We start from the raw sequence: 14,503 nt of genomic DNA on the forward strand, positions 1-14,503 counted from the left end.
GATTTTTACCATTTTTACATTCTACTAGATTAGTTCTAGCCATCTAGATGAGCAGATCTACTAGATACCTTACAATTTTCTTGATTGATTTTTTTCGGTGGAACTGAAAGTTCATAATCTAATTATTTGTACTTATGCCTTATTTTCTTACATTGTTTGTAGCAATAGTCAGTAATGTTCTTGCATGACAGTTTTTGTTTACATGTAGGAAGACAAGGAGCTTAGAAAACCTGCCAATTTTTCCTTAGATAATTTCTTGTTTTTACTTTAAGCAATACTTTCATGTCTCTTTAGTTTTATGTGAAAAATACATAGGCTATACTTTATGTATTTGATTATATTTACTTATTTGGTATAAGTGTGTATATTTTTTAAATCTTTTTCCCTTACAGGCAAGTTATCATTTTTGTTTTCTGTTTCTGTTTCTTTTCCATTTTTCAGTTAAACACTTATACTGGTTACTTATTGGAGATGTGCTACATTGTCAAAATTTTAAATATGGTCTAGGAGCTGTAGATGTCCAAATCTGACAATACACAGATTAGTTTTTAAATTGTATTGAGTCTAAAATAAATTTTGATGATTTGTCTTCTCCATCCCTTGTAGGGTCCTGTATTGATAGGAAGTGCACAAGGTGGTGTTAATATTGAAGATGTTGCTGCTGAGAATCCTGAAGCCATCGTAAAAGAACCTGTTGATATAGTAGAAGGCATCAGGAAGGAACAAGCCGTGACAGTATGTTATGTTCTGAAATCTTTAGTTTTTAATTAGATAATTATAATACTTTAGAAAGATTGTTAACTTTGTAAAACGCTAAGCAATTTGAGTTTAATTCCTTATTTAAATTGCAGTTTTTGAAAGTATTTACAGTACTTCTCTTTGTAGGTTTCACAAATATTTCTGTTTCTTTAAAAGACAGGAATGCTTTTAAATGGGACATTTTGGCATTGCTGTGTCTAGTAACATTCACAGTAATTCCTTAATGTCTTCACATATCCAGTCATCTTCGGCTCCTGAAATGTCTCATTATTGCTTCTTGTAGAAGTTATCTGAGTGAAGACCCATAGGAAGTCCTTCACTGTGACTCATTAACATGTCCCGTACCGCCTTCTTTCTGATGTAGAGGCCTCCTTTTCTTTACTTTTTAATTTCAGTTTATTTGTTGAAGAATCAGTGGTGATTATTAGTCATTGCTTTTTATAGTCTGAGGTTTAAATCCTCATTGAGTCATTTTAAATGTTCCCCTGACGCCATTATTTCCTGTAAATTGTATACAGTGGTAGAGAGGCTGTCTTAACAACATACACACAGTAACATTTCTTTGTAGTTTCTCTGGTTTTCTGTACTGTCCTTCCCTCCCCCTCTGCCTAGCCTCTATACCACTGCTCCTTCCAAACAAACAAAACCCTAGACTTTAATCTGTGTTTTGGAGGGTTGCTTGATAACTATTTTTAATGATGCTGTTGGGTTAAATTATTTGGATATAAGCTCACAGTTGCTATGAGAAAACATTGTTCAAATAACCTTAGCTTTGGAAGTACAGCAACAGCAGGTCTTAGACTGGCATAGGCTCACAGGACAGGCCGTGTCTCTAGTGCTTAAACAGACGAGAGAGTAAATAAGCAGAAGGCAGATTTAGTTATTGGAAGTTATATGAGAGTGATGACTAGAGAGTGAAATTCAGATGAGGAAGCAGATACTTGGTTTGTAAGCGCTAAGATAAAGCATTTTGAACACAGCTCAATGTTGCATCTCTGTGCTTGGCAGTGGCAATATTGGATTGGTGAAAATCATTTTGTAAGACATATTTAAGTCTAAACAAAGCTCATGAAAATCTTGCTCGTGAAATGGTATTTATATAGTATTCTTCTTTAAAGAAGAATACTATATAAATACCATTTTATATAAATACCATTTATATAAATACCATTTAAAGCTCTTCACCCAAGTCACATTCTTTTTTTTTTTTTTTTTTTTTAAGTTTTGCTTTGTTTTTGGTCAGCTACTTTATTTTTACTTTTTGCTGTCTGGCTCTCTACATGAATCATAGTCACCCTCAAGAGATTTAAGATTTTTCTGTTACTGAAGATCAAGAGTGATTACAGCCTTTGATCATTGAAACAGGAAAGAATTGTTTGTAGTGCTTCTGAGCAGACTCCTGTCCTGTGTATCACTATTTTAAAATTTCATGGAATTTTGAAATTGATAATTGTTCCAGCTTGGGAGAATAGCTCAGTGGTAGAGCACTTGACACACGTGTAAGAGGTCCTAGGTTTAAGTACATGGCCCCAACACAGCAAAAGATGTACACTTGCTTTACTCTGGAAACTGTGATCTTGATGTTGTTTAAAATACTCCATAGATGTCTCTGATTCATATTTCTGCTCACCTCTGTAACTTCTAAATGAGAGGCTTAAATAACTGTGTCTCTGGAACTTGACAGAGTTGAGTTTTTGTTTTTTATTTTTTAAATTTATTTATTATTTATATAGTATTCGGCCTGCGTGCTAGAAGAGGGCACCAGATCTCACTATAGATGGTTGTGAGCCACCACATGGCTGCTGGGAATTGAACTCAAGACCTTCGGAATAACAGCCAGTGCTCTTAACCTCTAAGCCATCTCTCCAGTCCCCAGAGTTGAGTTTTAATGGATGAGCTAGTGTCCTTTGAGGGCATCTCTCCTAGAAGCCCAGTAGACATGCCTTGTGTCACCTTAACAGGGAAATAGGATGCTTTAATAACTTTGCTCACTGTTTAGACCATTGAGATTATCAACCTACTTCTTAGATATAGTTTTAATAAAATCTAAGTCTCTTTTTCTTCTGTGTATTGTCCCAATTTTTAGTATATTGCCGCCAAAGCAAGCACATCAGTTTCTCTTTCCTCTAGGTTGACTGTAAGCTTAAGGCCGTGGGGACGCAGCCATGGGGACGCTATGAAATGGACGCTGGGACTGTAATCTAGGGTGATGGCCAGCACTTGGCCTCTAAGTCATTCTCTGATTTATAAAATGGGCATAAAACCTATCCTCTGAGGATTTTGAAGTTCTAGGTTTGATTGTTGTTTAAGTTTTTTAGTAGCTGCTCTTTCAGTGACTGTTAACTACAGCTCCTGCTTATCTTCCTAAATGATAAAGTTTTTATTTGCACTATATAAATGCTGATTGGACACATATGCAAGTTACTACTGAAAAAGACAAATTACTTTCAGCTTGCACAGAAGATGGGATTTCCGCCTAACATTGTGGATTCTGCAGCAGAAAACATGATCAAGCTTTATAACCTTTTCCTGAAGTACGACGCGACTATGGTAGAAATAAACCCAATGGTAGAAGATTCTGACGGGCAGGGTAAGGAATCTTCTTGTGTCCCGTGGTGCTGTGTGTCATCTGTTGTTCCTGTGTAGCAGCTCATCTTCTGATGAACTGAGTGTGAGCAGATGCCAAGGAAACCCACTAAAGCACACACGGTGACCGCCAGTCAGTCAGTCACAGCTGTCTGGTTAAATTTATGAAAATGCTACAACTTGAAAATCCAAATGCGTGGTCACCTTAGTCACCCTGGGTTCAGTGGTCACCATATTGGGCTAGACAGAAATGGAGCATTTCCACCCAGGCAAAAGCTCTTGTTGGGCAGCACTGGCTTGGAGTAATGAGGATTGTGGCAAGAGTTAGCCATGATCTGGGAGAATCAGCCATCCAAGCCTGCATGCTTGCTTCTTTTGTGTGAAAAAATAGGCTCGGATGTGAAGTCATTTCCGTACTTGGAGCCATTAGAGAAGTGTAGCTTGTCTAAGTCTGTGGGCTCTCGCATAGGTGTAACTGGTTGTCTTAGAGTTTATGTTGCTGTGAAGAGACACCATGACCATGACAGAGCTTATAAAGGCAGACATTTAACTGGGGCTGCTTACAGTTTCAGAGGTTTAGTCCATTATCATCATGGTGACGTTCAAGCAGACCCGGTACTGGAGAAGGAGCTGCGAGTTCTACATCTTTTTTTTTTTTAATTATTTTTCTTTTTTACATATACATTTATATTATTACACATAAGTAAAATAAACTACATACAGCAAAAACAACCATGAAACAATCAGGAATTACATAAATGTTACATTCATAGTGTTTTGGCTATTTGTATTTGGCAGTCTTGAAGAAAACATCTTTCCTATCTTGGTGAAACTAAAATTCTGAATGTAAATCAATATCATATCTCATCTCTATCAACTTAAAACATCCATCCAGACCTAAAAACATCTTAACCCATAAACGATTAAGCTTAATTGTTAAGACTAAACTATCTGGTCTTCAGCCCCATCAACGACTTGAGAATTACCAGAGTAAACCAGAAGTGCAAGTTAGCAGCTTCCAAAATAAAAAAAATGACAGACAGTTTGCTGCCTGAACAGTCACCCAAAACTCTGTAATGCTGGAGCATCATCTCCAGCTAATATTGGAGCATCATCTCCAGCTAACATTGGAGCATCATCTCCAGCTAACATTGGAGCATCATCTCCAGCTTTCTGGCCTAATATATCTGACAGAGTTCTACATCTTGATCAGCAGGCAGCAGGAGACTATGTGTCATACTAGGCCTGGCTTGAGCATAGGAGACCTCAAAGTCCACCCCAACAGTGACACACTTCCTCCAGCAGGCCCACACCTGCTCCAACAAGGCCACACCTCCTAATAGTGCCACTCCCTATTGGCCAAGTATTCAAACACATGAGTCTATGGAAGCCGTACCCAGTCAAACCACCACATTGGCACATCATTTACTGTGCCCTTTGTGTAGAGGTTTTTTTTTGTTTTTTGTTTTTGTTTGTTTGTTTTGTTTTTTTGAGACAGGGTTTCTTTGTGTAGCCTTGGCTATCACTTTGTAGACCTGCCTGTCCTCAAACTCACAGCGAATTTGCCTGCCTGCCTCCCAAATGCTGGGATTAAAGGTGTGCACCACTACATCTGGCCGAGATTTTTTTTTTGCCTTTAATATAAATACCTACAATTATTTCTTTTATTTATGAAAGAAACCAACTTTTATGTAGTCATTTTTACTGTAATATAGTGAATAAATTTTCTTATAATAATAAACATAATTTGTAAAATAGAATATAATTAGACTTTCTTAAGAGAATGAGGAATTGCCCATGTAAAGCATCTGGTTTTCCTGTTCCGATTATGTGACTTGAGAGAAGTCAGCTAACCCTGAAAGCAAGCCCATGGGCTCTGTCTAGGTGAATAACAGCAGCTGCCATCTGCTGCTGTGGAGATGCCTTCATGCTCTTAGCATGCTTGTTTTCAGGTTGTCTTTTCTTAGTGTGCTTAAACATGTACTTGCGCATTGTGTACTTATTAGAGAAAAGTTGGTGCCAAGAAATGTCAGTGCCAAGGGGAAAATGTGCTGCAGCCCAGGACTGTCTGTGTGCAGCTCCTTCAGCTCTTGTCCTACGGGCTGTGCGTGTATGCTGCTGGTGTCTTTTGCCTCCTACCCTTAACATTATACACAAGAATCTTTTCAAGTTAAATCTGTTTCAGAAGATGTTTCTAAAAGACTTGTACCTTATTTCTTATCTTTGACCATGTCTGTGATTATCTTTCATACAGATTCTTAGAGGTAGGACTTGTGGGTTAAATAGTAATATTTTAAAGGCATGTGTTTATTTTGGGATAATAACATTCTGTGATATCTTTTTCCAGATAGTTTTTCCTCCTTCTGTCCCTCCCACTCTGTCTAGTCTTCTAATATATTTTCCAGAGTTCTTCTTGTTGCAGGTTTTGCATGAGTGTTAAATACCAGGTTCTGTCTTCAGGCTGACGATGAGGTGGTTCTGCCTAGCTCACTCAGCCCTTTGATTTCTACTAATGTTTGTTTCTCATGTTTGCTCAACATGTTTTCTGTTTTGGAGTTTTCTGTTGATGCTGTTTGTTTTCTATGGCCGAAGAAAATGACTATAACTTTAAGTGACTTTTCCCCTTCACACTTGTAGACCTGAAGTCCAAAATCATTATCAAATAAACTCCAGATGTGAGCAGGGCTGTGTGTTTTCAGAGGCTAGAGTGAAGACTCTGTTCCTGGTGTTCTCCTTCCTGTGGTGTTCCTTGGCCTGTCGGCGCTTCATTGCGGTCTCTGCCGTTGTGGCCGCACAGGCTTTCTCTGCTGTCTAGTCTTCCTTCTGCCTTTCTCTTGTACAGATGCTTATGGTTCCTCAGCATCTGTGTCTGGGTCACATCTGTGAAACTCTGTCACATCAAGTAGCAGTCTCTGTCCACCTGTGGCTGCTCGCCAGCACACCCAGACGTAATTGTCTTACTACTTTCCTGGCTTCTGGATATTTTCAAATTAGTTTTTCAATAGTAATCGAAACTTAAAACAATAATGAAATATATTAGTCATCCTTAAAAATCTTACTCTTTGCCCTCATCTATTCCCTCTCCCTCTCATTTTTGGTTGTTATTACTATTTTTTTCTATTACTCTTTTTTTTTTTTAATGGTGAAAAAGTGTATATTTAGAAGTAGCTAGCTAGACTCAGGTTAGATGATCCCAGTCTTGTTGGCAACATCCGGGGCATCATAATCAGGAACCAGGCAAACATTTCCTTCTTCTCTCCATCAGGACTTATCAAGGTATTGGCCTTGCTGCATCAATGTCATAGGGCTTCTTCATGGCCTATGATCTGGTGCTTGTTGGCCTTGAACACAGTGTGCTGTTACTCTGTTTCCCTCATGGCTGACTCTGTGGTCAGGGACTTGATGCTGGCATAGTGCTCAAGCTTGTCTCTCCTGGGTCTGTGCGCTGCCTCCGGAACGGCAGGGTCGTGGGCCACCGGAACGAGGGTGGCGTACGGCTCTTCTGTCTGTGGCTGTGGACGCCTTTCAGCACTGCTGTCGTAGCTTTCAGGGCCTTTGCTTTGGCTTTGGGAGGGCCAGCAGCTTCCTGCTTTGCTTTTGGTGCCATCTTGGTGACAAGGCTCTGTTACTCACTTTTAAGTAAAGCATTAGGAAGTGTGTTCTTAATTAGTTACCTAATTAGAGATCGTAAACTATATGTATTTTGTATCTTTCTTTATTCATTTAGTAATGTGCCGTGGTGATCTCTCCAGCTATAAGGCTTTGTTTATTAAGGATGCTAACAGCTTTTCTGGCATTTGATCTGAATATTTTTTAATTATATTGTTTGTTTAATTTTGCCCACCTTGGGGAACATATTAAGGCTTTTAGTTTTCACCTAGTCAGACCTCTTTGACTTCTTTTATTTTCATGATGAGATTATTTTCATTTACTTCAAGATCAGTAACTATTAGTATGTAAATGTTCTTTTTTATTGTTTTGTTTAAATACTTTTAAGTTTTTAGAGTTATTAATGATTTTACCTGGAGTCCACCTCTTCTTTCTGAGTATGCACTTTTTGGTACCCTGACACAAGCATCCTCCCCCCCATCCCTCCCCCCCCTTCCCCCCCCCCCCCCATGTCTGTATGTGTGTGTAGTACACTATAGTGAAACAAGTCATACATAAGAAGAGTGTGATTTCATTTAGGTAAGAAATTTCAAAATGTTTAACTCATAGAAAGAGTTCGAAGGGTGCTTACCAGGCTTGAGGTGTGGGGAATGAGAAGGCACATTAGTCAGGGTATGAACTTGCAGTTATGAGGAACTCTTGAGAGCAGATGTTGCCAGGTACATTAAAACAAAGAAGACGGGGTTATGTAGTTCGCAGGTTTGGTTAGGGTTAGGCTCAACTGTTGGACTTCTGAAGAGACTCTCTTGGTGATAGTGTAACATTGATGGGAACACATTGACACGTCACACCATGAGGACAGGAAACCAAAAAGATGCAGAGTGCAGATTTGCTCTTTTTATTATAACTTGTTCACATATAAACTAGCCAACATATAAAAGAACCGTGTTAGTCCACTCAGAGGCCAGCACCCTCATTTGGCTGGCTGCAGTAGCCTTTCCTCTTAAATACAGATTCTGCCACCTCCTAAACACCACACAGGACTGAGCCTCTAAAATATACAGGAGTGCCTTTAAGCCATAGCCAGACTGTTAACACAGCCCAGCTCTCATGCTTGGGCAGCAAGCGCTCTACCCATGGAGCCATCTTTCTAGCCACTGGTTGCTGTTTGAATGAGATCTTTGCCACCATTTGCCTAGATTGAGACTCTGGCATTTGCTATAGATTTTTAACTCCACCTTTTTTATTTTTCTTAGATAAAAAAAGGCTTTTGTGCATTTCAGGTTGCCTTTCGTGTTTCATCTTCTTTTCCTTATTAAACAATTTTGAATTCTGACCTCACCAAGATACATTCTAGTTATACTTAGGTTTCTATAGTATTATAATAATAATAATAATAATAATAATAATAATAATAATAATAATAATAATAATAATAATAATAAAGTATTTTTCATTAACAAGAATATACCAATGCCACATTCTGTTTTTAGTCACTTTTAATAGTGACAGTAGTTCTGTGGGGTCGGTATTATTGCTATCTTGATAGATTATGAAACTGAGTATCAAGGTATCAGGCTTGCCTGAGGACATTTGACAAGTTGTAGAGTTGTGCTATCAACCCCAAAACATAGCCTGCGGATTTGAGCTCTTAGTTACAGCACAGTTGTATGCCAGGTGTATTTCTGGTAGGGGGATGTATCTTGCTGTGCTGGGAGCAAGAGGAGATTAGAGGAATACTTTTTGAAAGCTGTAGTTGTGTGCTTAGCAGAAGGCTGTAAGATAGTATGAATGGAAAAGAGAAGGCTTTATTTACCAGATTAGTTTAAATTTAGGTTTTGTTGCCACATCTACATTTTTTTTTACAGTGATGTATTTACTTATTTCTATTAGAAGCATTGGACCAATGTAGTCCAAAGTAGTAGTTATAAAGATTATAGACTGGCAGATTTCCTTTAGAAGGTACATACATAGTTTCAAAAGTATTTGTTAAAAATACATTTATCTCTTTGTAAACTGTTGCCATAAAACATAATATATAGTATAAATTTGGAGAATTTTATATGGTTGTCTTTAAAATAGTACAGAGAAATTTTGGTAACTGAATTTATAATTACTGTTTTGTAGGAGCATATCTACTGCATAGGATGAAGTATATCTCTTATGTATACTGTTTAGTTGTTTGAGTAATTGAAAGATGGAGACCTAATAGACTTTTTTTTTAGTAATGGGAAAATAATGTCTAAAAATAATATAATATATAAAAAAAATAGCAGTGGGCATAGTGGTGCCTACCTTTAATCTTAGCACTTGGAAAGCGTAGGCAGGTAGATCTGTATGAGTTTGGTTTACATGGTGAGTTCCAGGCCAACGAAGATTGCATGGCAAGAGCCTGTCTTTAAAGAAAGACTGTGAACACCTTGTTTAAACAGCTTATTATCCAGTGTCACTATGACCGCCTAGAGACCCTTCGAGATTTCTTCCCTGCCGGAATTTAAGTCAGAATGGATCTGACAGCTCAACTCCAGATTAGATAATCTGTGCACTCAAATGCTAGACCACAGTAGGACAGAGTTTGCCCTGGACTAACAGGTAGCTTGTCCTCCTGGGCAGCTCACTGCAGAGAACGTGCATCTGTAACACCTGCAGCTATTGCAGACGGTTTGTTATTTACCCTCTGGGAAGAAGTGACTATGAAGAGGGGGAAATGGACCACAAATCGTGATAATAGTGAATCTGCCATGCTTTCTTTACATTAGCTCTCAACTCTGGTGTGTTGGAGTGAACACGGAACTCTTGACAGGAGGGTAGCCACTGCCACTCTTGGACTTTGCAAATAGGATTCATTACTCAAACTGCCCTGTGTTTTCCAACCTCAGATGACAACATGTTTACAGTCTGAAAAGACAGTATGTTTTTAGTTAGTTAATTTATTCACTTCACATCCTGATTGTAGCCCCTTCCCCTTCTTCTGGTCCCACCTTCTCTCCCTCTTCCCCCATCCCCATATCCTTATTCCTCAGAAAAGGGGAGTGACCCCTCCCCCATCAAGTTACATCAGGACTGAGCACATCCCCTTCCCCTGCCGCCTGGTGAGACAGCCCCACGGGGGTGGGGTGGGGTGGGGTGGGGTGGGGTGGGATGACCAAAAAGAGGCCATGCCAGAGACCTGCTCCCCTAACTAAGGGACCCACGTGAAGCCTGAGCTGTACCTGCTATATCCGTGTAGGGGGCCTAGGTCCAGTCTGTTTATGGTCCTTGGTGGGTGCTTAGTTTTCTTATTTTAGAGCTAAGGAAGCACTCAGGTAGCAGAATGAACAGGGAGTGGGCATGAGAATGAAGGGGTAAAGTGTATGTTCTAGGGCTCTAGAGCTATGAAGAGCAGTAGAGAGAATTCCGAGTGTTAGGCTTAGAGAAAGGATAGGCAGAGGCCGCTTCCAGAGACTGACTTAGAGTTAAAACACAACAACGTATAAAAGTGTCCACACTTAAGATGGAGTATTGTAGTCCCTTTATGTCTTAGGATTTCTATTGCTGTGAAGAGACACCATGACCATGGCAGTTCTTATAAAGCAAAATATCTGATTGAGGCTGGCTTACAGTTCAGAGGTTTTGTCCGGTATCATCGTGGCAGGAAGCATGGCTGCACAGACGCAGGCGTGGTGCCAGAGAAGGAGCTGAGAGTTCTACGTTCAGATTGGCAGGAAACAGGAAGAGACTAAGACACACTTCCTCCAACAATGCCACACCTACTCTAACAAGGTCACACTTCCTAATAGTGCCATTCCCTATGACACTATAACATTCTAGTTAGAAAGAGTAAAGATGTGCCTGCCAGCTGGGCATAGTGGCACATGCCTATAATCCCAGTACTCAGGGAGGCAGAGGCAGGCAGATCTCTGAGTGACAGCCAAAATAAATAAATAAAATGAAATGTGCTTGCTGTCACACCTCGTCTTTTATTAGTCTCCATGGTAGGGATGAGGGCTGCAGTCTCATCAGTAATTCAAACCAGGGAAGTTGGTGTGTCCTTCACAGCTGACAAAGGATTTCTGTGACTGAAGTCCACTTTCTGCCAGAACTGATTTGACATCTTTGGCCTGCAAATTCTAATCTCATCTCTGGTCCTTTGGAGGTTAAACTGTGCAGGGCTTTCTGTGACAGAGGCTATGGGGTGTATGGAAGGTCCAGTTGCCTGGGTTTACTCTTAGGAGGCCTGTCAAACCGAACCAAGTTCCATCTTGCACTTCCCCTGATGTCGATCCGCCAGGCAGTGAGGGATGTGATGGATGGAGAGGCAGTAACGGAAGTGTCTTAACTTCCCAACTAGTCTCCAAGGTGAGATTCCATCAGCTTCTGAATCCTGTGCCAAACGTACACCCTGAACCAAGGAAGTCAGAGAAGCACCTGTCAGAAGAGCTGGTGTGTGAGGGGCGGTGGCACATGCCTGTAATCCCCTGGGAAGCTAAGGGAGGAGGAGTGTCAGCTGAATTCGTAATAGGCTGACTCAAACCCCAAGGGTTGGGATGCAGGTCAGTGACAGAGCTTCCCTGCTGTGTGCTCTGCTCTGGGCTCCAGGTACCTAGTACCTCAAAACAAAACTGTTGATGGAGTCCGGGGAAGGACGTAATTGGAGTGGGTATAAGAGTGAACATTGGAACATGTAGTTTAACAGGTTGATGGTTCCTAAGTGTTTTGTGCTTTATCAACCATTCATGATCTTAGGTTTTGGAGTTTTTCTTAATGTTGTTCCCCTTCTCTCCTTAATCTTTTCAAACTGTGAATCACACCCTCTTAGTTCACAAGTCATGATAGAAATAGGCAAAAATCACCATGGACTGTCATTTGCTGCCTTCCGCTCCTTTTAACGTGCTTAACGCGCAAGTGTTTAAGATTTCTGCTGCTAAGGAGGAGAAGAGGGAGGAAGAGGAGGAGGAGGAGGAAGAAGAGGGAGGGAGGGAGAGAGGGAGGGGACTTGAGGGAAATCCCATCAGGATTAACACTATTTTCCAAATGGTGAATTTAGCCAGTATAAAAGTGGGGGCAGTAAATTTAGCATTTACCAGAAAAGAGTGATAAGGGGGCATGGTATCTGGGGCCCAAAGGAAAGGCGTTTGGCTAAGAACATGGCCAGGTAGTTCTCAGAAAGCTTAGAAAATGTGTAATGTCTTTGGAGAACTTGTTTCCCTCTTTTTTGTTCTTTGCTACTGGGATGGATGCAGAAAAGTACCTGGGGTATTTTACATTAGTTGTGAATATAAATTGAAATACTTTGAATAAATAACAAATTCAAATGTGCTCTTTTCTCTTATATTAACCCATGTTTGTTATTGGATAATTCATTTTATCAGGCATAAAGCTAGATTACTTTCATTTTCCCCTTTAAGTGCTGTGCATGGACGCAAAGATCAATTTCGATTCAAATTCAGCCTATCGCCAGAAGAAGATCTTTGATCTCCAGGACTGGAGCCAGGAAGATGAGAGGGACAGAGATGCAGCTAACGCAGATCTTAACTACATTGGCCTCGATGGAAACATAGGCTGTCTAGGTACCAGTGTGCTGTCATGTTACATGTGGGTTTATACAGCTTAGTGTATTTTCTCCGTTTCTTACACAAATCATCTTTCCCTCTTGATAGTAAATGGTGCTGGCTTGGCTATGGCCACAATGGATATAATAAAACTACATGGAGGGACTCCAGCCAACTTTCTTGATGTTGGTGGAGGTGCCACAGTCCAGCAAGTAACAGAAGCATTTAAGCTTATAACGTCAGATAAGAAGGTAAGGGCGGGGCTATGTGAACTGTGAGAAGTAACTTGATTAATTGGTAGAGGTCATTATGCTAGTTCAACATTAAATTCAAAGTACCACAATAGTTTGAAAAGAGAAATTGAACTCTTTTAAGTAAAAACAAGTTAGAGAACCTTTGACAGATTAATGTTGAAATTTAGCAAGCAGTGAAGACATTTGATAAAATTGGATAAAGATACTATTAAAGCCTCTGGTGAACTGGCATGGAAGTCATCCACAGGGAAAATAGTCTTGGTGGTATTATTTGACTGCAAAAGCCTGGAATTGTGAAAATATATGAATATATGCATCCTTAGTTCATTAGTAAATATTGTTGATACTGCTGATAGTATTTAGGTTTTTTGGCATTAGCCTTTAGGAAAAAGGAAATCACAGAGGATACTAGAAGATGGAAAAATACTCCTTATTCCTGTATAGATTTTTTTTTTCACTGTTTTTTCCCTTGGAATCCTGTAGAGTTATTTACCACATGTTTATTTGTTTGTTTGTTTCTTTCTTCTTCTGTCTTTCTCTCTTAATTAAGGACTCAGCCAAAATGAGACACAGTGGGAGTTGGTGCCTGTTGTACTGCGAAGGCAGTGGTTAAGGATTTTGGAACTGAGGTGCTGAGCTTGAGTTTTGGTGACTGTCTAGTAAACAGTTGGCTGTAATATGTTGTATATATTTAAAGACATTACTTTCTTTTCACTCATGCACATGTGTGTGTCTGTGTGTCTATGTGCATGTGGGTGCCCAAAGAAGCCAGAAGAGGATCTCCTGAGGCTGGGTTATAGGTGCCTGTGAGCCACCTACAGGGGTGCTGGGAACTGAGCTCAGGTCCTCTGCAAGACTAGCAGTCACTCTTACCTGCTGAACTATCTATCTCTCCAGCCCCAGGATGTTTTACTTCTTATAATAATTAGGGATACATTTGAAAGCCCTCAGCATATTGGGAAAAATTAAGGCCTTAAGAATTGGGGAAATGCGGAAAGCAATAGAACCTGTCCCCTCAGTGTTGTCAAAAAGACACTGAACAGAGAGGACACACTGGTAGAGGTAAGATAACGTCAGGAGTGTGGGCTGATGTCCAGACACTTTAAAGAAGAGTAAGGACGGAAAGAGCTGCTGACAGGACTGTAGAGGATGGGCGCGGCAGCTGGACAGGACTGGCCAGCGCTAACTAGAGGGGTGTATTGACAGGAAGGGATGAGGAGTGTAGCAGTGATGACTACAATGGAGATGGTCTCTGTGGCGCTGTGTGGGGTAAGATCTGAGATGAGTGTGGTGGTGAACAAGAAGTAGATTGGATTACAAGGTTTTGTTGTACGGGATACAGTAGGAAACAAATGTATATAAGCCAAGTGTGGAAATTAGTAGAAGTAAGTTCTGGTGGGTAGTGCAGATAGAAAAGGAAATAATGGTTTTATGTGAAAATGTTCCCATGGAATTGATTCTTATACCCTGCTGTTTTGGGAGAAAAGAACAAACACTCCTTTAATGTTTACTTTTTTCATAGGTGCAGGCTATTCTGGTTAACATTTTTGGAGGAATCATGAGATGTGATATTATTGCACAAGGAATAGTCATGGCAGTAAAAGACTTAGAAATTAAAATACCTGTTGTGGTACGGTTACAAGGTGAGCGGTAAAGACATTAGCTGTTTCGAATTGTTTGAATGACACAGTGGTAAGGACCACAGTTAATTTAAAATACAATTTTACAAATAGCTATATCTGTTCAGTGAGAGCATTAAATACA

General features: G+C 40.0%; 1 protein-coding gene across 1 annotated transcript in view; it reads left to right on the forward strand.

Moving 5' to 3' along the window:
* Sucla2 (succinate-CoA ligase ADP-forming subunit beta) overlaps window positions 1-14,503 on the forward strand; it is a 41,637-nt gene that overhangs the window by 21,870 nt on the left and 5,264 nt on the right. Inside the window, exons 5-9 of the mRNA XM_051160828.1 lie at window positions 607-735; window positions 3,211-3,349; window positions 12,342-12,503; window positions 12,594-12,736; window positions 14,262-14,382. Of these exons, the coding sequence (XP_051016785.1) occupies window positions 607-735; window positions 3,211-3,349; window positions 12,342-12,503; window positions 12,594-12,736; window positions 14,262-14,382 (694 nt within the window). The remainder of the gene's footprint in view (window positions 1-606; window positions 736-3,210; window positions 3,350-12,341; window positions 12,504-12,593; window positions 12,737-14,261; window positions 14,383-14,503) is intronic.

This window comes from Acomys russatus, chromosome 18 (genome assembly GCF_903995435.1).
Source record: "Acomys russatus chromosome 18, mAcoRus1.1, whole genome shotgun sequence".
Classification (NCBI taxonomy): Eukaryota; Metazoa; Chordata; class Mammalia; order Rodentia; family Muridae; genus Acomys; species Acomys russatus.